The sequence below is a fragment of the Lithobates pipiens genome, unplaced genomic scaffold (assembly GCF_037356315.1).
Source record: "Lithobates pipiens isolate NorthernLeopardFrog02 unplaced genomic scaffold, aLitPip1_a1.2 Scaffold_19, whole genome shotgun sequence".
NCBI lineage: Eukaryota > Metazoa > Chordata > Amphibia > Anura > Ranidae > Lithobates > Lithobates pipiens.
The window spans coordinates 392,755,699-392,778,757 of NW_027507764.1; the positions used below are offsets into that span (position 1 = coordinate 392,755,699).

The window sequence follows — 23,059 nt, forward strand, 5'->3', positions numbered from 1 at the left end:
TCTGCAATCCTAACTTTGAGAGCCTCCATAGTAGAAGCACATGCATTTTAATGGATAGGCAGAAAGCAGATGAGCCTGGAGGGAGCCCATCCCTCAAGAGCACAGGGGCATACTGGACACCCCCGCATATAGCACAATGTCAGCAGAAGTGTCCAGTGTAGTGATGGACGAACTTCCGACGGGACGTTTCGCGAACGCGAAACGCGAACGGACACAAACGTTCGCGAAAACGACCGTTCGCCGCGGGCTCCATTGACTTCAATGGGAGGCGAATTTCGCAAACCTTTAGGTCGAATTTGCGGCCACGGGGTAATTATTAGGGGGTAGCACGTAGTCCCACCACCTGGACAATAGCATAATACATGTATGAGGTGAATTTGGGATCGATAACTACAAGCATTTTTTTTTTATTTGGGAAATTGTTCTGACAATTCAGGACTATGGAGCTAATGAAGGCAATGGAGGAGAGGGAAGGTCAGGGACCAGGGTAGGCAAACAAGAGGGTGCAGGAGATACAGAGCACTGACAGCAGCACCGTAATACAGAGCACTGACATCAGCACCGTGACATACAGCGCTGACAGCAGCTCCGTGACATACAGCGCTGACAGCAGCTCCGTGACATACAGCGCTGACAGCAGCTCCGTGACATACAGCGCTGACAGCAGCTCCGTGACATACAGCGCTGACAGCAGCTCCGTGACATACAGCGCTGACAGCAGCACCGTGACATACAGCGCTGACAGCAGCTCCGTGACATACAGCGCTGACAGCAGCTCCGTGACATACAGCGCTGACAGCAGCTCCGTGACATACAGCACTGACAGCAGCTCCGTGACATACAGCGCTGACAGCAGCTCCGTGACATACAGCGCTGACAGCAGCACCGTGACATACAGCGCTGACAGCAGCTCCGTGACATACAGCGCTGACAGCAGCTCCGTGACATACAGCGCTGACAGCAGCTCCGTGACATACAGCGCTGACAGCAGCTCCGTGACATACAGCGCTGACAGCAGCTCCGTGACATACAGCGCTGACAGCAGCTCCGTGACATACAGCGCTGACAGCAGCTCCGTGACATACAGCGCTGACAGCAGCTCCGTGACATACAGCGCTGACAGCAGCTCCGTGACATACAGCGCTGACAGCAGCTCCGTGACATACAGCGCTGACAGCAGCACCGTAAGCAGCCCCAGGAGGAAGTCAGCACAGCACAGGGATGGTGTGATCCCCTCATAATAAGAACCCCCAGGAGGAAGTCAGCACAGCACAGGGATGGTGGGAGCCCCTCATAATAAGAACACCCAGGAGGAAGTCAGCACAGCACAGGGATGGTGGGAACCCCTCATAATAAGCAGCCCCAGTAGAAATATGACACCGCTCAACCTCTTCAAAGAGGAGGGTAGGGGCATATAGTACGGTGTGCTTTTTTGGGTCAGGGAAGTGAGCCAAATGAATTAAGAAGGTCTGTGTGCTTGATTCCAAAAATTGTTTATAGACATATACATGGTCTACTGATCACATGTGTTGAATTCCTCCGAGATCCATGCCTCATTCATTTTTAGAAATGTGAGGTAGTTAACACTGTGGTGAGCTAGGCGAGTACGCTTATCGGTCACAATCCCCCCTGCTGCGCTGAACGTCCTTTCGGACAGGACACTGGATGAGGGGCAAGCCAACAGTTCGATTGCAAATTGGGCAAGCTCTGGCCAGAGGTCAAGCCTGCCCACCCAGTAGTCTAGGGGTTCATCACTCCTCAGAGCGTCCACATCGGCCGTTAACCCAATGTAGTCGGACACCTGACGGTCTAGGCGTTCCCTGATGCTGGATCCGGATGACACCTGTCGATGGGTCGGCTGAAAGAATGACCTCATATCCGAAGTCACCAACACATCTTCAAACCGGCCTCTTCTTGCAGGCGCTGTTGGATTGGTACCCGCAAATCCTTCTCTGGGAGTGGGAATTGCTCCTCTGCCAGCGCACGCAAAAGCAGAATGCAGCATTTCTCGAAGCAAGGCCTGGAAGTGCTGCATTCTGACAGCCCTCTGCGACGGCGGTAACATTTCCGCCATTTTGTGTTTGTACCGGGGGTCTAAGTACGTTGCCACCCAGTACTGGTCCTTGACCCTCATGCTTTTTATACGGGGGTCCCTATTAAAACACTGGAGCATGAAGGCCCCCATTTGCACTAAAGTGGAAGCGGTGTGGTGGCCTGGCTCCTGCTCATCATCCAGGATAATGTCGTCCTCTTCATTCTCCTCTCCCCATCCTCGCACAACAGGGATCCCAGAAAGGTTTAAAGCATGCTCTTCTTGCTCCTGCTCATCCGCCCCGGCACCATCCTCCTCTGACTCCTCATCAGACTCCTGTTGTTGACTTGTCTCAGATAGAGTAGCCCCCCCTGGGAATTCATCCAGCATTGCGACTTCCTCATCTTCCCGCTCCTGCTCCTCCACAGCCTGATCAATGACACGACGCAATGCACGCTCCAGAAAGAAGGCATAAGGTACCATGTCACTGATGGCGCCATGGCTGCGACTGACCAGTTTGGTGATCTCCTCAAATGGCCGCAGAAGTCTGCATGTGTCGCGCATGAGCAGCCACTGGCGCGGTGAAAAAAAACCCAGCTCCCCAGAACCGTTTCTTTCGCAGAGTTCATACAGGTAGACGTTAACTGCACGTTTCTGCTGGAGCAGCCTATCAAGCATATAGAAGGTTGAGTTCCATCGCGTCGGGCAATCGCAAATAAGACGTCTGACCGGCAGATGGTGTCGCCGCTGAATGTCAGCAAGGCGAGCCATGGCCGTGTAAGATCTTCTGAAATGGGCCGAGATTTTCCTTGCCTGCCGCAAGATGTCCTGGACCCCAGGGTATTTGACAAGGAATCGCTGCACGACCAAGTTTAAGACGTGTGCCATGCACGGCACGTGCGTGATTTTGCCCTGTTTCAATGCGCTAAGCAGATTGGCACCGTTGTCACACACCACTTTACCAACTGTCAAATTGAGCGGTGTTAGCCACTCATCTGCCTGTGAACGCAAAGCTGAAAGGAGTGCCGGGCCAGTGTGGCTCTTTGCTTCCAGGCACAACAGACGCAGCACGGCATGGCAACGTCTCACCTGGCATGTGGAATAGGTTCTGGGGAGCTTGGGCGGTGCAGTGGAAGAGACGCTAGCAGCGGAAAAGGAGGAGGCAGCTGAGGAGGAGAGGGAGGAGGATGGAGTAGGAGGAGGAGAAGAAGAGTCAGGCCTGCATGCAATCCGTGGCGGTAAAACCAAATCTACACGGGTGCCACGGGTTACATGCTTGACGGCCGTCAGAAGGTTCACCCAGTGGGCAGTAAAACTGATATACCTTCCCTGCCCGTGTTTGCTAGACCACGTGTCTGTGGTCAGATGTATCTTGGCACCGACACTGTGTGCCAGAGATACATTCACTTGCCGCTGAACATGGCCATATAGCTCTGGGATGCCCTTCTCTGAGAAATACTTCCTTCCTGGGACCTTCCATTGTGGTGTTCCAATGGCCACAAATTTGCGAAAGGCCTCCGAGTCCACCAGTTTATATGGCAGTAGTTGGCGGGCTATGAGTTCTGACAAGCCAGCCGCCAACCGTTGGGCAAGAGGGTTATCCGGCGTCATCATTTTTTTACGCTCAAACATTAGGCCCACGGAAGCCTGCCTTTTTGCAGAAAAATGTGAGCTTGGCGTGATGGAAGGTGGAGTGGAGGACAATTGTGAGGAGAGAGGAGAAGGAGAAGTAGAAGACGAGGCTGGACGGTGAGAGCCTGCAGTGTGGCTTTGTGTGTTCCGTTGCTCCCACTGGGCTCGGTGATGGCTGCTCATGTGCCTTCTTAAGGCGGTCGTCCCTAGGTGAGTATTGGGCTTACCGCGACTAACGCGTTGACTGCAAAGATTGCAGATGGCAACGCTATTGTCAGCAGCGGACACGTTAAAAAAAGCCCACACTGCGGAGCCATGTGCCGGTGTCCTGGGAGCGCCAGATGTGACCGTACATGGTCGATGACTCGCTCCTGATACATTTGCAGTCTGCTTTGTCCCTGCTGTGCAATGTAAGTCATTGCTGCTTCTCCTCCCTATCTGCTGGTCCATATCTCCCTCTGAACTCCCCTCCTCTTCCTCTCTTGTGGGCACCCACGTGACATCACTAGACACGTCATCATCAACGTCACCTTCCCCACCGCTATAAGTAGAGATCTCGGAGTAGGCAGCAACACCGGGGACCAACCTCCTCCTTGGGCTGATCTGGGTACTGGCGTCAGACTGCTGAGTAGCGCTTGTTGCTACCTCCTCTTCCTGATCCAATACCAAGAGTGGCTGCGCATCAGAAATGTCCTCTTGATATGGATCGGAAAATAATTCCAGTGACTCAAGCGGAAGGTATGTGGTGGTGGTGGTGGTGGTCGTGTTGTTGGTGGTAGTGTCTTTGGGGGTGCACATAGCAGAGAGTGAAGAAGAGGGTGCAGATCGAGAGGATGAGGAGGGTGCAGAAGAGTAAGGCTGAGCGAGCCACTCAACCAAGTCTGGTGCATCCTTTAAAGTAATTGAACGCACCTTCTGCAACTTCCCACTTTGGCTCAAGCCTGTTGCTCCTGCCCTACCCCTACCACCCCTGCGGAAGGGCCTGCCTCTTCCTCTGCCTGTCATTTTTTAAATGACCCTGTGACAAAACTCTTAGTCCCTATACCGATGAAGGACTGCTGCAGTATAGGGCAGCGGTCAGCAGTGGTGCACGTCAACCCTATCTATTGTGGACCGATAGCGGTCCTTACAGAACAGCAGACTGTACCGCACTCAAGCCTATGTACCGTAGCACCCTATACCAAGTTACCAGTCCTTATAAGAACTTTTGTGGAACAAGCAGGTTGTGTGTTAGTGATTAGCAGACTGTACGTCAGTCCCTATACCGCTGAAGGACTGCTGCAGTATAGGTGAGCGGTCAGCAGTGGTGCACGTCAACCCTATCTATTGTGGACCTATAGCGGTCCTTACAGAACAGCAGACTGTACCGCACTCAAGCCTATGTACCGTAGCACCCTATACCAAGTTACCAGTCCTTATAAGAACTTTTGTGGACCAAGCAGGTTGTGTATTAGTGTTTAGCAGACTGTACGTCAGTCCCTATACCGCTGAAGGACTGCTGCAGTATAGGGCAGCGGTCAGCAGTGGTGCACGTCAACCCTATCTATTGTGGACCGATAGCGGTCCTTACAGAACAGCAGACTGTACCGCACTCAAGCCTATGTACCGTAGCACCCTATACCAAGTTACCAGTCCTTATAAGAACTTTTGTGGAACAAGCAGGTTGTGTGTTAGTGATTAGCAGACTGTACGTCAGTCCCTATACCGCTGAAGGACTGCTGCAGTATAGGTGAGCGGTCAGCAGTGGTGCACGTCAACCCTATCTATTGTGGACCGATAGCGGTCCTTACAGAACAGCAGACTGTACCGCACTCAAGCCTATGTACCGTAGCACCCTATACCAAGTTACCAGTCCTTATAAGAACTTTTGTGGACCAAGCAGGTTGTGTATTAGTGTTTAGCAGACTGTACGTCAGTCCCTATACCGCTGAAGGACTGCTGCAGTATAGGGCAGCGGTCAGCAGTGGTGCACGTCAACCCTATCTATTGTGGACCGATAGCGGTCCTTACAGAACAGCAGACTGTACCGCACTCAAGCCTATGTACCGTAGCACCCTATACCAAGTTACCAGTCCTTATAAGAACTTTTGTGGAACAAGCAGGTTGTGTGTTAGTGATTAGCAGACTGTACGTCAGTCCCTATACCGCTGAAGGACTGCTGCAGTATAGGTGAGCGGTCAGCAGTGGTGCACGTCAACCCTATCTATTGTGGACCGATAGCGGTCCTTACAGAACAGCAGACTGTACCGCACTCAAGCCTATGTACCGTAGCACCCTATACCAAGTTACCAGTCCTTATAAGAACTTTTGTGGAACAAGTGAGTTGTGAATGTTTAGCAGACTGCAGCAGAAGGGCAGCAGTCAAGTATAATATCCTTTCTATATTTGGAAGAAAGAATATTATACATGTACAAGCCTATTACTGTACCACTGATACCAGTCCTGAAAAGAACCTTTGTGGAACTAATAATAACAGCAAGTCTTTAAAATTACCCTCACTGCCTGACAACACTGCTTCCTTCCTGTCCCTATACAAATTGGCAAAAAAAGAGAACGATTAGTGGTTACTGGAACAGCTCTTTTGTGGACCTTGATAGTAACAGCTAATGATGATGATGATGATGATGATGATGAAAGACTAATCTGGCTGTCCCTGTAGCATACACCGTCCTTTCCCTTTCTCTAAACTAACAAAAGACACTCAGGCTGCTGCAAGAATCAGCAGCACAGCAAACCTATCAACACCTAACACCTATACCAGTCCTGAAAAGAACTTTTGTGTACCAAATAGCTAGTGGTTTATCTCTCCCTACTCCACACAGGAACCTGTCCCTATCGTAACAGAAGAAAGAATGTAAAATGGCCACCGGATCGGGTGTATTTATAGGTTAGGGGGAATGTACAAGTGTCCATGTGCTGTCATGTCTCAATTGGCTGTCCTGTATCACATGATAAACGTGTCACCAAAGGTTAAAGTTCTTGTATACATTAAACACGTAAGTCCGCCGCGGCGAACGACGGAAAAAGGCGTTCGAACGTGCGGACCGCGAATGTCGGAAATTCGCCGCGAAACGACCGCCGGGCGAACCGTTCGGCCATCACTAGTCCAGTGTGTTCCCTCACCACTATTCCAACAGTACAAACAAATGGCCACTGCCCCCACCTATAACTGGCCTTTGCAGCAAGGAGCACATGGAGGGGCGACACATGTCGAACAAAACCAAATAAAATTTCCAACTCAACTTACCAGCCAGCCTGTAACCAACCGAATTGTCCTGTCTAACAGTATGCGTGAAAAACAGGGGTTTAGTTTGCATACATTTGCAAATACATACGTAACCTGCAGCATAATTTCATGGCACCCCAGTAGTATCTGCAGTCCTAACTCTAAATTTTGAGAGCCTCCATAGTAGAAGCACATGCATTATAATAGATAGGCATAGGGCAGGTAAGCCTAGAGGGAGCTTTTCCCTTTAAACCAGGTAGGTGTAAGTTCAGATTCAATTATCTCAGGAATTCAATCCATCACCATCCTCCATCATATCATACTTCTACCAAAACTCAGAGTATCATAGAGTAGAACGATTTCCAATAGTATTTATTAAAAAGTAAAATGAAAACTCCCATTTAAAAGTGCATATCTGATGCACTGCTGACAACAAGACTTTTTCCACTTAAAGCGGTTCTTCACCCTGAAGGGGAAGTTCCGCTATTCTGATCCCTCCCCCCTCCGGTGCCACAATCGGCACCTTTCAGGGGGGAAGGGGGTGCAGTTACCTGGATAATCCAGGTAACTGCACACACTTCCGGCCAGACCGCCGCAGACGCCCCCCCCCCCCATTGTGTTCTGGGAAACACACAGTTCCTAGAGACACAGCGGGGGACCATAAGAGACGCGCATCGCGACTCGCGAATGCGCAGTAGGGAACTGGGCAGTGAAGCCATCATGCTTCACTTCCCGATTCCCTGACAGAGGATGGCGGCGGTGGCAGCAGCGAGACAAGCGATCGCTCGTCATCTGCCGCCGACATCGCTGGAACCTGGGACAGGTAAGTGTGATTTTATTAAAAGTCAGCAGCTGCAATATTAGTAGCTGCTGGCTTTTAATATTTATTTTTTAGGTGCAGCTCCTCTTTAAGGGTCCTGGTCTCCAGACACTCACAAGCTGGTGGATCGCAAACTTCCTGTTATGCGGCTTGACATTTGCCCCGCCCGGCGCGTTGCATCACTAAACACGCGACTTGCATCAGGGAATCCACCTATCACTAAACATGTGACTTCATCAGATGGCCAGGGCTGTTGATGTCAAGCCTCATAACAGGAAGTTTGCGATCCGCCAAACTAAGTATTATCACCCTAGGAAAGTAAGCATCTATGGATTATTATTGTTAGGCATGATTTATATAGCTTTACCAGTTTTTACAGCAACCAAAAAAAAATGTCAGACAGTACAGTCACAATACCATTCAATACAAGAGGGTTAGAAGGGCCTTCTCATATAAGCTTACAGTCTTACAAGGAAAGGGCTAGTAAAAGGTAATATAACTGTGAAGGATGAGCTGATGGACTAACTAAAAGTAACTAACAGTTTTAGGAAGAGTGGCAATGGGCTTCACTGAATAGATGCGTTTTGGGGATTGCTTAAAGGTGTACAGAGTAAGAGATGGCTAAACAGACAGGGGTTAGGGCTTTTCAGAGGATTGGGGAAGCTTTGGAGAAATCCTAGATTTTCATGTGGGAGGAGCTGACGAGAGAGAGAGCAGGAGGTCTTAAGAGGAGCGATGGTGTTTGTGATATTTTGAGAGTATGTTGGTGATGTAGTATTTTGAATTGTATTTGTTGGGCTAGTGGAAGTCAGTGGAGGGTTTGACAGAAAAGAGTGGTGGTCACTATTTCACTTTTACCGGAAGGGTACACCTTACTGGAAAGATTTAATTGAAAACTAGACAAAAAAGGGTTACACATTTTGACTTTACCAGAACATTTGTAACAACATATTTAAGTGGTTGGGTTCAGATGCACATAAAAGCAGTAGTAAACCACTGACTTTTTTTTTTTTTTTTCCTTTAAACCTGCAAGGCAATGTCATAATGTGCTCATTTAGTGCAACCTTCCAAGCACGCTGTCACCACTGAAGGCACTTCCATTTAACCACATACCAGGCCTATTCTGGCACTTCTCTCCTTTGTGTAAAAATCTTTTTTTTGCTAGAAAATTACTCAGAACCCCCAAACATTATTATATGTTTGTTTTTTTTTGTTTGTTTTTTTAGCAGACACCCTAGAGAATAAAATGGCGGGTATTGCAACTTTTTATCTTACATGGTATTTGCGCAGTAATTTTTCAAACTCCTTTTTTTTGGGGGAAATTTTTTTTTTTCATTAATAAAAAAAAATAACAGTAAAGTTAGCCCAATTTTTTTGTATAACGTGAAAGATGTTACGACGAGTAAATGGATACCTAACATGTCACGCTTTAAAATTGCGCACAATCGTGGAATGGGGCCAAACTTCAGTACTTAAAAATCTACATAGGCAACGCTTTAAAAGTTTTTACAGGTTACCAGTTTAACGTTAGAGGAGGCCCCCCCCCCCCCCCCCCGAAAGTCGAGGACGTCCGTTTATTATGGCCCGGTAGGGAAGTGGATTTAAAGGGTCTCAACTGTGGCCCTTTACACTTCCAGATGGCGGCACAATAGCAACACCCAAAAATTTCAGCCGTGCTGCATTTTTTGCATCACAATGCATAATGAAGAAGCTGAAGTATAATAACTCCAGCATTGGTGTCGGCGAGTGCAACAATAATCCCTAATATTGATGTCAATGGACGCAATAATAACCCTCAACATTGGTATTGGTGGACACAATAAAAAACCCCAACAGTAATGTCAGTGGACACAAAAATAACCCCGACATTGGTGTCAGTGGACTCAATAATAACCCCAATATTGGTGTCAGTGAACACAATAATAAGCACCAGCATTGATGCCAGTGGAAGCAATAATAACCGCCAGCAATTGTGTCAGTGGCAGTGAAAGTTAATCCCCCCTTCCTGTATTGGAAATCATGGTGATAAAAGTTAAACGTTAAAGGCTTTATTTCATTGTCGGTTGCTGGATCATGGAAAGCTTTCCTACACCCGGCACCCTGGTGCCACTTTGCTATCTATATGGTGTCCAATAGCCTATGTGGGCTATGGGCTGGGAACCAGGGTCTTAGCGTTTTACCCACTTTGCCATATTATAGGCTATGCAATTAGAAGAGCACAAATATAAGGCAGCAAAGTAACTATACAGAGATTTTAGTAGCAATTTTGTTGCTTACATTTATGGATTGCCCTTTGTATTTTAAGATGGAGGTAGGTAAATGAACCTTTCATTTTCTCACTTATATTCAATAGGAAAAAACAATGATGGTGTGTAGTGCTCAAAATACAGCAACCCATGACAGCAAATCAGATTTCACTTTTTTTTTTTTTTTTGTAGTATGATTTCTGTCCTATTTAGTAATCTATTATTTGTTGTACTTCCAAACTGACATGATTATTAAATTGTCTTTTCTTTTTGGGGGCGAAAGCTTGCAGCTGTTTATGTTGGATGAACATTGGAGTCACGGCTGTCCAGCCATCACAAAAATCACAGACAAGCAGCTCGATACTACATAGTATTTTAAAGATTGCCTCTGAGCCTACTTCTTATACCAGCCACACGCAACAAGTGCTCTTTGATCTACTTTCAAACTTGTCTGGCGCACAAGACTGCAAGTGTATTATACAGAAGGTATGGCGATTTTTAATGGGAGTTTTTTCCAGGAACTGGGTTTAGGTGTTAGAAATAAAAATTCAGTTTGAAGTAAAAGATTTGTTATATTGGAGGTATAGTATTATTACATTATTTTGGAGATATAGTATCTACAGAGCACATTCTGCTGATGGCATAGTATAAAAGAAGAAGAAGATATGTACAAGTGTGAGCATGAATCTTATTTAGTTGTAGATCTTTCTTTGTATTTAGTTGTAAAGTCTGATAATACTGGATATGATCATATTATTTTTTTTAATAGAAGTCACTATGGAACTCACATTATTATGTTCTGTTTCACAAAATTCTTTGAGAAAAAAATATTTAATTATGTATAATATTGATGCATTTAGGAATATGTTCTAGTGATGAGTAAAATCTTGAAAATTTCCCCTGGATAACAGTGATAATTTAGGATGTTATAACAGATAATGGCTTGAAATGTAGCAATATGATAGAGCAGATAATGGTCATGGAACAAGCTTATCTGGGTAATTTTGTTGATTAATGTAGCAGATGAACAATTAGGAGCATTTTTCTTTTTTTTTTGCAGAATAATTTTCTACAGCACTTTCTGTGTTTATCATGGCCAAAAGGAGGAAACAAGAGCCTCAGTCATTTAGCAAACCTATGGCTTAAATTTTTGTGGAACCTGTCTTTGTCCAGTGATGGCCAGCTGATGATCATGAAGATGAAAGGAAGCTTAGAAATTCTTCTTGAACTTACAAAATATAAGCAGAAAGTGAAATTCCCCATGGTCCTCCTTATTTTACATAACATCTGCTTCAATCCAGCCAATAAACCTAAGATACTTTCAAATGGTAAGCACAGAGTTTATGGTGCTGTAAGTCATTGAACTAATGTTTTAACTCTCCACTTTCTTGGAAGTTTTTACAGATTTTTATAGTTGTTAACGATCTTGGACATTTCTGCGTGTATTGTCCCCTAGCTTCAGTCACTTTCAAGCCATGTTCTGAAAAATAAGTCATGGTTTGAATATAATGGGATGCTTACAGTATGGTACAGTACAGGTTTCCTTATAAGACACGTTAAAGACCCAATGTACAGTTGGCACTTATTTTCTTTCTAAATTGCTGACATTCTCTATTTTAGCAATTAATTATTTACAATAGTTTCCACCCAAAAGGTAAGTACAGTTTGAGTAAGCGAATTGCTTTTAACCCAAAACTGACTTTTTTTTCCTCCATTTCTTTTGTAACATACACCTAAAGCATGGCAATAGTACACAACCTGTTATTGAGCACATGGAGAATACCACTGTCCCCACACAAATTGATCATTCTTTCTTTTGATGGTTGCAATCATTGCATAGGAAGAATCTGACCCTAATCCCTCACAGTGGGCTGCGTCAGAAGTGGTTATTAGGATTAGAGTTGTGCAAAAAAAAAAAAGGTCTCAAAATGCATATGTTGCAGTTGCCTGGTATTGGTAGATTTTCCAAATGGATGAGACAATTAAAGAGATCTATGCACAGAAACCTCTATTTTTGTTGTCTTTACATTAAAACGCAAGAATTAAAAGTGGATACTTGCCATTCTTCAAAACAGGTACGTCGCATATGCACTATGTACATGTATCGGAACAGGTACATCACATATGCATCGCATATGCATCATATACACTTATTAGAACAGGGGCCTCACATATACATCTTATACTCTTAGTTTATTTTCACTTTTGTTGTTAAATTGAGAGAACTCCACTATATGTTATGTGTTCCCATTCACACGCCATGCCAAAAATAAATGAAACTATGACTTACCTTTGTAGATGTTTCTCAAGAGAAGGCCTTATCGCTGACTACAAGGATTTTTTAGCAATGTCAGAGGAGCCTGTCCTAAACATGCAGAGCCCCTCCCCCTCCTCATTCACATACAGTACAATGCAAGAAACCAAACTTCCAAACCTTTTCTTTTTTTTTTCCATGAAGATTTTATTCAGTATAAAGACAGAAATAAACATACAGAGAAAAACAGTTGTTATATGACAGCTTATAACCAGGAAAAAACAATACCATGTAAAGGGAACATCATGGAAGTACATCTTAAGAGGTGATGACCAGGAACAAGTAATGAAAGTATGAGTTAGCGTCATAGGGTGGAGGATCATATTTCACTTTTCATCTCCCCCCCAGGTCCTTCCTCGGTGCAGTCAAGGGTGAGGGGTAATGACATCAATCCCGATCCAGGTCTGGGGTGTAATGTTTCCTATTAAGGCATATGTGATAGCCGAAGAAAAGTGCCCATCATAACATTTCAGTATCCATGCTCATCTGTTGCATATGGGGAGATAAAACTTTAGTGATAGGAAATGCAAGAAGTAAGAAGAAAGAGAAAAGAAAACGGAGAGAGAAAAAATAAAGAAGACAGAGCTGTAGAGGGAAAGCATGAGGGAAGAGTGGATGGGGGAAAGAGAGCGGGGGGGGGGGGGGGTCTGAGGCTGGGGGTTGACCTCCCGTCATCTGTGTGTCTGACACCGCGCTAGGTGAAATCGGGATCCGGGCCCATGATGTCCGATGTGCGGACTGCCGCTAAGATCAAAACAACTCAGGGATGTTTCTGCCTAATGTACCTGGGTCCATGGCAGCACGGGATGCAGAGGAGCTCCAGGTGGATCTGCTCATAATGGTGTTGGGGTGTAGGCTCCCTTTGAGGCAAGATTCGGTCCCCGGACCGCAGGAGTCATTGGCTTATGCTGCCATCTCAGTCTCCGTGCAAGCCATGCCCCCAGCTTCCAAACCTTTTACTCTTTGTTAGGACAGACAGTGTTCAAATCTAGTTACAACTGATAATGAAGATCTGCCTACACAGCACAGACAAAACAGACATAAACAAAGAAAACTAGTAGAATTTTACAGTGCTGCAAGTTCCAGAAAGAGCATTTACACAATTATTTATTATTTATTTATTATTTAGCATTTATTTGCAATTTTTTTATATATATATTTTAGTAATGCTATGTGAATGGGGACAGGAAACAAATAGAAGCAGTTGTTATCCCAGTTTGGCTTAAAATGTGGAAATACACTTTGTTAGAGCATGAAAAAAAGCATCTAACACCCCAACTGAAGTTTGTGATGCACCTGCTCTTAAAGTAGAACTAAAGACAAAACTTTTTTTCATTTTGAATAGAGTAAGGGAAGGTTAAAACCTCTTTTTGCCTTTGACCTCCAATTGGGAAGATTTCCTTTAAATTTCAATCCCATAGTCAAAACAGGAAGTGAAAGGAAATCCCTTCAAAGTGGGGGGAATTGCTGATTGTCACTAATGCCCCCATTAGACGTTTTTCTGTCCTATTACTGTTCTGGGGGCAACCCAATATTGGTGATTTTCTTTCACTTTTAGTGATAATGTTAAACAGGACAAATAGAGAGGATCCATCTCCCTAACAGGGCCACACACAATAAAAACCTGGCAGGTGCTCTTATCCCTCCTCACTCTATCCAGAACTTAGAAAAAATCTTTTGCCTGTAGTTTTACTTTAAGAAGTCACAATTAAAGCTGGTGCTTTAATGGAACTATAGCATTTTACCATGAATACAAGATCTTTTATTGTCTCCTCCATATGGAAAAAAATCCACTGAATGAGCATTTCAGGACCTTTTATGTAAAAAATAAATAAAATTGAGCAGATCTGAGGCTGAATGAAATGAGTTGCAATAAATTGCGCCAATCGGAGTCAAACCATGGTCTGATCAATTTACTTTGAATTTGGTTGTTTCTAATAACCGATGCAATCAGGAGTAGGCGTAGAATCTCTAGGTTGTATACATTCTGCTAGCCAAAGTGCTAACTGCTCATCCACAATGACTGCATAGACCCGTATCACTGGAACATTGTGTAAAAAAAAAAAAAAAAAAAAAAAAAAAAATTAAAATGGTGTCAATTATGTGCGATGCACACTACAATACCTGTGATGTACTGTACTATCAAATTACATAAATTAAATGTAATCACATAGGTGACGAAACAGACAGTAGGATGCCAGAAGCTTTACTGAGTGAAAATTGCAGTACTGCTATCTTGTTTTGTACATTTCTTTTTTTTGCTTTTTCATTGCACATCTTTTTTCCTGTTTACAAAGCGAACATAAGGAATAGCTTGCTATTCTGACAACTGTCAGACTTGTCAGGGCAGGGACATGTATGGGTTTGTTTTCATGAATGTTATAAGATTTATTACACTATTGCATTTACTTGCAATTTAGGCAGAATGTCTTTAAACGTGAACTATTTTTGTCTTAAGCTGTATATTGTACATAATGAAACTGATACATGTGCAATGTCACTGTGTTTCAATAGATGGCATTGTAGCTGAGCTATGCGCTTGTCTGGAAAGTGACAGTCTGAACTCTCAGAGAATAGGAGCTTCAGCATTATGGGCATTGCTTCACAATTACCAGAAGGTGAGTGCGGAATGAGAGCAAGGCAAAGTTAAAGCGGAGGTCCGCCTACCGGTGCAAAAAATTAAAAGCCAGCATCTGCACATACTGCATTGTGCTTTAATAATTGGACACTTACCTGGCCTGGAGTCCAGCGTTGTCGGCACTGCAGCTGATGTTTTTCCATCAGCTGTCGGGGGGCATTCCACCTCCATTGCGAGTAAGGGAACCCGGCAATGAAGCCTTACAGCTTCACGCCGGGGAACCCTACTGCGCATGTGCGAGGCTCCGCTCCTCTCTCCTACTGGCCCGGAGGCCGGGGGAGGAGGAGAGATACCTGCTGTTGAGGCTCCCAGAAGTGGGAACAGTATACCTGTGAAAGACAGGTATCCTGCCCCCCCCCCCAGAAAGGTGCTGATTGTGGCACCAGAGGGAAGGAGGTGTACAATGAGCAGAATTTTGGGTGGAACTCCGCTTTTATTGACTTTTACTCCTCCTCTTATAAAGCGGTCAGAATCAGTAGAACTAGCACAGAGGATAAAGTTGATTCCAGTGACTTTAAAACAAGAAATGAGAGGGCTCTACCAGTCTTAAGTTACTGTTTACCACCATCTGAAAAGTGAACCATGGTGGATTGCTTTTCAGAGGGCGGTATAGCAGTGGCTGACATGTTCAGGAGGTACTATCGCCGCTTTGTGAGTGCCTGTTGTTTTTTTTGCGTTTTTTTTTTTTTTTTTTTTACTTTACTTTTGGCTTGCATTGTGGGACAGCTCCATTTAACCTGAATGGGCAGGTTTAACAGGCAGTGCCACCTGTCAAACTCTACACTCCAGGTTAAAAATGCTGCACATGTACACCCCTGTCCTATAAATACTTTTGTATAGGATTGTTTCCTTGTTATGTATGTGCTCATTTTTTTACATTATCATTAAAAGACATATATTTTTTAATACCTGCTTAGTACTTCATTGGCGACTCATCCTATTTGAAAGTCCCCCCATAGAGGAAAAATATTTTTCAATTTTCTGTCCAGCTATATTGTACAATTCGGGTGGGAGGCCAAGGGATGGTAAAACTATGGCTCAGCTGGTTGTTTTTCCACCAACCGTCTGAAAGAATCTATAAGCTCATATGCTTGTAAACTCCTATAGTGTGCATGGACACATTGGCTAACATGGAGGGGAGTTTCCAGGCAGAAAAAAAATTAGAGCTCAAGAAAGCTCAAACGCCTGTAGAAGCGGCTTCTTTGAACTTCTTTGAGCTACGGTGTGCATGAGCACTTAAGCTCCCCAATGGGGACATAAATGACAGTAAAAACCTGATAACAGTTCTAACCCTTCCCCCTTCTGCCTATAACTAAAACAACATTTGGCTGGAGTTGAGCTTTAAATGCAGTGTACTCTGCAGAAAGGTGCAGGTGTTGTATAGTCTGCTGGGTTGCCATTTTTTTTTTTTTTTTTTGGCACGTTAAAGACCTCCCATATGTGTATTTTGAGCATGTATATATTTATATTTAATCTCAGTTTAAGGTATGCTGCAATTGTATTACAGGCAAAAGTGGCTTTGAAGAGTCCTTTGTTGAAGGGGAAAATAGAAGAAGCCTTATATGCAATGAGGAAAAGTAGGTGGAGTTGTCATTACATCTGATGTGTCCCAGACTGGTGCTACAAATAGTGAATGCTCTCTTCCTTTTTAGATTAAATAAATGTACCGTACTAACATTGTTTTCCCCCTTTACAAGGACTCCTTAGGTTTCTTCTACTCTGCCCTTTTTGTACCTTTTTATGTGAATGTTTCTTTTTGTTGTGGTGAAACAGTTTACCGCTATTGAACAACGACATAATTATATTATAATGTTCAGTGCTAAAAAATTGAATCTAGTAAATATTAAATATTCGATTTAAATAATTAATGTTTACTACTTGGATCCAGCAGTTTTCACGCTCCAAGTAAATGCAGGCTTGCAGCACAACTAATGCACTGGTATAGTCTGTGTCTTCCAGTGTAATCTCATCTGTCCATAGACACCTAGGACTCACAGGTGTGCAAGCCCACTATATTGTCACAGAGGGGTTTATTTATTAAAGCTGGAGAGTGCAAAATCAGTCTAACTTCTGCAGATAAACCAATCAGCATCTAACCTCAGCTTGTTCAATTAAGCTTTGGCAATAAAGCCTGGAAGCTGATTGGCTTCTTGGCAGAAGTGAGACTGATTTTCGCACTCTCCAGCTTTAATAAATAAACCGCATAGTGTCATTCTGGCCGACTATTCCCCTAAACAAAAACAATGGCCATTTAAACTCTCTTCTTAAGAACAATGAAGGTGGCAGACCCATAGGCAGTTTATGTGGGATAAACCATAGGGATATCTAACTTGCCAAATATTTTGTCCCTTAAAAAATATTAATTCAGGGTTTTAGCAAATAAACAAAAAACATCTTTCTTTCTCCATTGACGGGCACAGAAAGTTTTGGGACATGCTACAGGAGATTGACAACCAAAAAAATGATTGGACAGCCCCATAACCCCTCCTCTATCAAGCATTCCTTAGTTTTTGATAGTGTCCTAGGAGTTTGGACACTTTTTTCAGCTTTGCTGAAAGTCTATATTTTGCTAGCCTTCTCACATGCTATTTGTTCCTCAGGGACTTCAATCAAGATTCATTGCTGCTTGACAGTATAGAGCAGTGATGGTGAACCTTGGCACCCCAGATGTTTTGGAACTACATTTCCCATGATGCTCAGCTACACTGCAAAGTCCATGAGCATCATGGGAAATGTAGTTCCAAAACATCTGGAGTGCCAAGGTTCGCCATCACTGGTATAGAGGCTACTGTGATAAGATGACATGAAGCCAAGCACAGTTTTTGTAGGATTTTCTTTAGGTTTGCAAATACCTTGAATATAGCCAGCATTCTTTTTACATGGAACAATTTGTGCTTTCTACTAAATATAAGATAATAAATGAACTGTGTGTGTTTATTTGCAGCGGGCAGTTTGTTTGTTTTTTTTGTTCCAAAATACTGGCAGTCAGTGTTCAGTATAATGTAGTGTTAGTGTGGGTTTTTTACAATTGCCATTTTTTTCCCTATTCACAGATGAAACCGGCTTGGAAGATAGACATGAAGTGTATCATTTAAAATGCCTGGAGAATCTGGAGCAAGTTCTTGCCAATTGACAATGGCAGCAACAACACACTAGAGTGATTAACAAACCTGGCGGATAGATGATTTATACTATGTGAGCAGATGTTTCGAGAAAGGACACATTTACTGTGTGAAATCTATCACGTCATTTGAAACAAGAAGATTTTTCTTACTCTTGTTTGTTGTATGATGTGCCAGCAGCTATTTTTGCATTAGAAAAATCAAATCTCATGGGGCTAAATTACAAGTACTGTCTTACATTTTCTTTTTTTTATCCATCCGATTTGCTGAGCATTGAATATAAGTACACATATATAATAGCATGAATGATATAAATAGAGTTTGTAAAGTTAACCTATGATGTCCACCAACATGTATAAATCAGCATTATCCTTGTGGTACCTGCGCTTGTTTTCGTATAAATTCTCGGTGCCTAGGCAAGGACCCTGATTCCTTGGATAAGGCTGTATTTATAGTTCAAATTCTCAAATAGTTGAATCAGTCATTTGTCAGAGCCTCAGTATTCAGTAGATGCTCTAGTATTTAAATTCTGACTTGACGGAGTATGGAATAAAAGAGTGCTGTATGTGCAAATCTAAAAACTAAAATCTCCTATAAGCTTCAACATGTTAATGTCATTACAAAAGTCAATTTCAGTATTTAACAATCTGCAGATTTTAGGAAAATACCTGGTGCTCCTGCCCTGTTAAGAGACATCCTGTTATAAGTTGACAGTGCCCTGGTCCTGTTGACAGTGCTCTGGTCCTGTTGGGTTTCTCTTTTATCCTCCTGCGTTGTCGCCTCAACTTCCAATGGAAACTACAAATGACTATTCTCACAATCCCTGAAGTCACCACTGGAGTGCATGTATGTAGATTAGAAGTGGCTGCAAAGAAGCTTCAGATCAGCTGGACTGACACACAACAAAAAATTTAAAAAGATAATAGGTTTAAAAAAAGTACCAATTGTTTGTGTTGAACAGTAAATTTAGCAACTTGGCATTCAATAAGGGTTTACATCTACTTTCATTTTGAAATAAATGCCCTTTATGGGACATGGGCCTAGGATTCATAGTCTTCTTCCACAGGCACAAAGTAACAGATTTTAGGGAAACAAGGTACCCAACAAGTGATACTTAAGTTATAGGTGAAGTCTGACAGTCAGAGGCACCTATTTTCCCTGTTATATTTCTATTGGAAAATGAAGCAGTTGGCTCTTACCACCATAATTCCCACTTCTGTCCCAGTCAGCTTTAAAGCCCGACTCCTACCAGTCCTCTTAAAATAGAAAAATTAGGTATTATAGTTCTCTATATATTCATTTTAAAATATCAGTTTTCTGTGAGGTGACCCTTACAGTGCTACTAAACCCACAACAGTAAAATCGGTGTGTATATGCTGTAAAGCATGCCTGTTATACTCGCTGTGAAACCTAAGGGGTTAATCCTGCGCATTGTGTAAAAAGGCTGTTTGAACCTGTCTTCTCCCGATACTTTTACTGTACTCAAACCATCTGCTGATAGTATGGAGCCTTGGAGACACTCTGCACATGCTCAGTTTGATGCATATTGGTAGAGTTCATTTTTTTTGGGAGGGTGCATGTGATCAGCACTTTCCAGACAGAGGGTCAGGGGTCTTCCGGCCTCCTAGGACCGTCAGAGGAGAATGAAAACCCCTCCTACAAGCTTTAACCAGTGCTTGGCCACACACTGATAGAATTCACAAGACTGCTATATACTGCTGATGCGAAAAGGTATTAAGCAGTTTATATTTACTAAAATAATTGCACTTCTATGTTCTGTGTACTGTGGGAGACCAGATGTAGTGAATGTAGGGTCCTGGGTTTAGTAACACTTTAAAGCTAAGCTCCAAACTGTAATAAGTATATTTTCCTACCTACCCTCATTTTTTACTAAGCCTCCAATGCTTGTTAGGTCTAAAAGGCTATAACGAAGATCTTAACTTATTCCTCGCTCCCCTGATACCCAGCACAATCCTTTACTTCCACAATGTAGGCTGTCATTCAGCATTCTCCTGCACAGTGCAAGACTGCTGGTCCTGCATTGTAGGTGACGATGTTGATGATAGGGCAGCCACCTTACCCTGGCTTTGAGGGACCGGTCTACTAGCAGTTGTAAAGCCTAAAGAAGTGAGGAAAAAGGTACCGTATTTATCGGTGTATAACACACACTGGCGTATAACACGCACCCCAATTTAAGAGGGAAGTTCAGGGAAAAAAACTGTGTGCCCGCCTGCAGCCGGTTGTGTGCCCGCCTGCAGCCGGTTGTGTGCCCGCCTGCCCCCTCAATACAGCTCACCATATCTCGGATGAAATCACTGAGCCGTCATCTGTTTCCTCGCTCTGTCGGCAGTCACATACACAGTCCCACCTCCACTATCAGCACTGGACCAGCTCCTTTGATAGACAGAACACTGGTCCAATGCCGGTGGTGGAGGTGGGACTGTGTGTCGGAGAGCCAAGTGGAGAGGAGATGACGGCTCGTGATTTCCGGTGGCACTCGTCTCCCTCCTTCCTTGTTGGCGTTTAACATGCACCTGCGATTTCCCCCCCCCCCCCCCTTATTTTCAGGGGAAAGAAGTGCGTATTATACGCCGTTAAATACAGTACTTTTCTCTGTTATAGCCCCCTAGGATTTCTACATTTGGGATTCACATGGAGTGCAGGACAAAATGCCTGTTGCGAACAAGTACATCTCTTCCCTGAGCCAGAACTTTATCTGGGAGTGCTGAAATGGTTCCCTTTTATGTAAAAATAACTTGTAATCTACATTTAGTTTCTCTTCAGTAGATTTTTCTAAATGCGTTTGACGTACAAAAAACCTAACACAAGGCTTGCATTGCAGCAAGCAGGGTTAGGTAGGCATTTTTTTGGGCTCTTACATATTCAGCAAGAGAAATATTGTGACTCCTGTGGCAGTCTGTTATATTCCAGCTTTACAAAAACTGTTAACATTTGCAAAAAAAACTGCTAATCCCTAATGGTACTTTAATTTTCTTCCAAACGTTGACTTCTAAAGTAACCAACTGCATTTGTAAACCTATCTTATAAAGTTTGAAAAAGTAATTAAGGTATTTAAATAATGCTGCTGCTGTGAAGTAATTGAAAAGTTTTTCCATCATTTATCGTTCCTGCAAAATGGAACTAACTAGGTTTTCTGTTACCCTTTTAATAAAGGATTAGCAGTTCTGGTAAATAAGGCTAACTGTGCTTTAAAGGATTCTAAAGATTGCATGTGTTCTTTTTCCTTTTTAATTCTTTGTACATATTTAAAGCTGAACTCTGGGTAAAATCAAAAGTTACTGTTACACTAGCATTGCCAGGGTTGTTACAAGTTGTATTTACCTTATCCCTCACTCCCCCAGCAGTCAGCATTCTTCTCTTCCTTCCGCTACTGTGGAGTTATGGGTGTACCCTTGGAGTCCTCATTTGTGGTCCTGCACTGTGCGTGATGATGTCAGAGTGCCTGCAACCATTGGAGCTGCCAAGCAGTTCTGGAACCAGTTGTATAGATAGAAGCCTGCCAGAGTGAGCCATAAGGAAAGCAAAATCGCTTTTCATGTTACTCCTAGACCCAAAAAAAGCATTCAACCCTTTGCATTATAGTGTGGCAGCCCCACCGCAAAGGTACATTTTGGTTTTACCCAAAGTTTGGCTTTAACGATTTGTATATTATTTTTTAATTGTTATATGTATTGTTTTATTTATTGATTAAATAAATTACTAGTTACGTGATGTCTGTGACATTTGTTAAAAATCAACTCTGGGAAATAAGTATACAGGAAGACTTTACCTTCAGGTTACTCTTTAATCTCGGGTTATACTTCCACCTACAGGCGGGTTGGAGACAATTTGGTTGAGCAGAGGTTAACCCCCTACTACCATCATTTCTCCATTTTTTTTATTTAATTTTTTTGCTAGTAGATGTCTTTTTTTATATTTTTTTCAGTTCTGGGAAATCTTTGGTAGTTATTGCCTCTCTGATATTAATGTTTGCCTGAAAGCTTTTTCATGTATGGAAGGAACCCTAGTCTTTGATCTTCTGAAATGTTCAGTTGAGTGAGGCCTATGACTTTATTTTTACCTAGGGCAGTTCTGGTCTTCCTTTTACCAGAACATCGAGTTGTCAGAGAGGAGTTTTTTTTCCTTATCTGTTGTTCGAGCTGAGTTGTTTCCTTTCCACATCATCACCAGTTGTGCAGGAATGTCCCCTAGTTATGTAAATGTGTTTTTTTTCATTCTGGCATCACACTGGTTCCCTAGTATGGTCAGCACTTGGTCATGTTCTTATGTCCTTGTTACCAGATGGGCTTTACAGTCTTATCCTGTGGCAGCTTCAGGCGTTTGACTTTCAGAAAGCTCTTGACCTGCAAGCAGTCCTCGGTTTTGAAATGGTTCATGTTGGGCCTATTCGTGGCTGTTTTGCTGTTGCCCACCTCCCTCAATTGGACTGCTTTTGGATATTCCAAAGGTAAAGTTTTCCTGTGTCCCTTAATGGATGAGAAAGGGTTTTTTTTTTTTTTAAGGGCATGGAACTGTCCAATTTTTTTCATCATCGTCTATGTCCCTGCTGGGGAGATTTACCCTCTATGGCAGCCCTCAGAATAGGGAGATATGCAATTTCCTCTCACATTGAAAAGACTTTCACCCACTTTGTGTTTTTCTGGATTGGGAAGTGAATGGAAATCTCCCTAAGATAGAAATAAATAATCTGGCAGGGGTTTTATCTATTTTCTACTCTATCCAAGGCTAAAAAAGTAAAGATTTTGTTACACTGAAACTTTTAGGAAACTGCTAATACAGTCCATTAACTTTGTAACTGGTTCAGTCAGAAAGACCGTTCCGTTTACCTTAATTTGAGTTTTAGAAATTTACTTGAAAACAGCTTAAAGGGGTTATAAACCCTCAAGGTTTTTCACTTTAATGCATTCTATGCATTAAGGTGAAAAACCTTCTGTAGGCCGCCCATTTAACTTACCTGAACATGACCCGTCCAGCGACAGGGACGGGCACAGCTTCTCCAGCCACTGTG

The 23,059-nt window shown here is 43.3% G+C and overlaps 1 protein-coding gene across 1 annotated transcript in view; it reads left to right on the plus strand.

The window, feature by feature from the left end:
• Positions 1-21,757, plus strand: part of RTTN (rotatin) — a 314,933-nt gene extending 293,176 nt beyond the window's left edge. Inside the window, exons 46-50 of the mRNA XM_077492379.1 lie at positions 10,240-10,442; positions 11,017-11,284; positions 14,785-14,888; positions 16,416-16,485; positions 17,962-21,757. Coding sequence (XP_077348505.1) covers positions 10,240-10,442; positions 11,017-11,284; positions 14,785-14,888; positions 16,416-16,485; positions 17,962-18,041 — 725 coding nt within the window. The 3' untranslated portion in view covers positions 18,042-21,757. The remainder of the gene's footprint in view (positions 1-10,239; positions 10,443-11,016; positions 11,285-14,784; positions 14,889-16,415; positions 16,486-17,961) is intronic.
• The last annotated feature ends 1,302 nt before the right edge of the window (positions 21,758-23,059 follow it).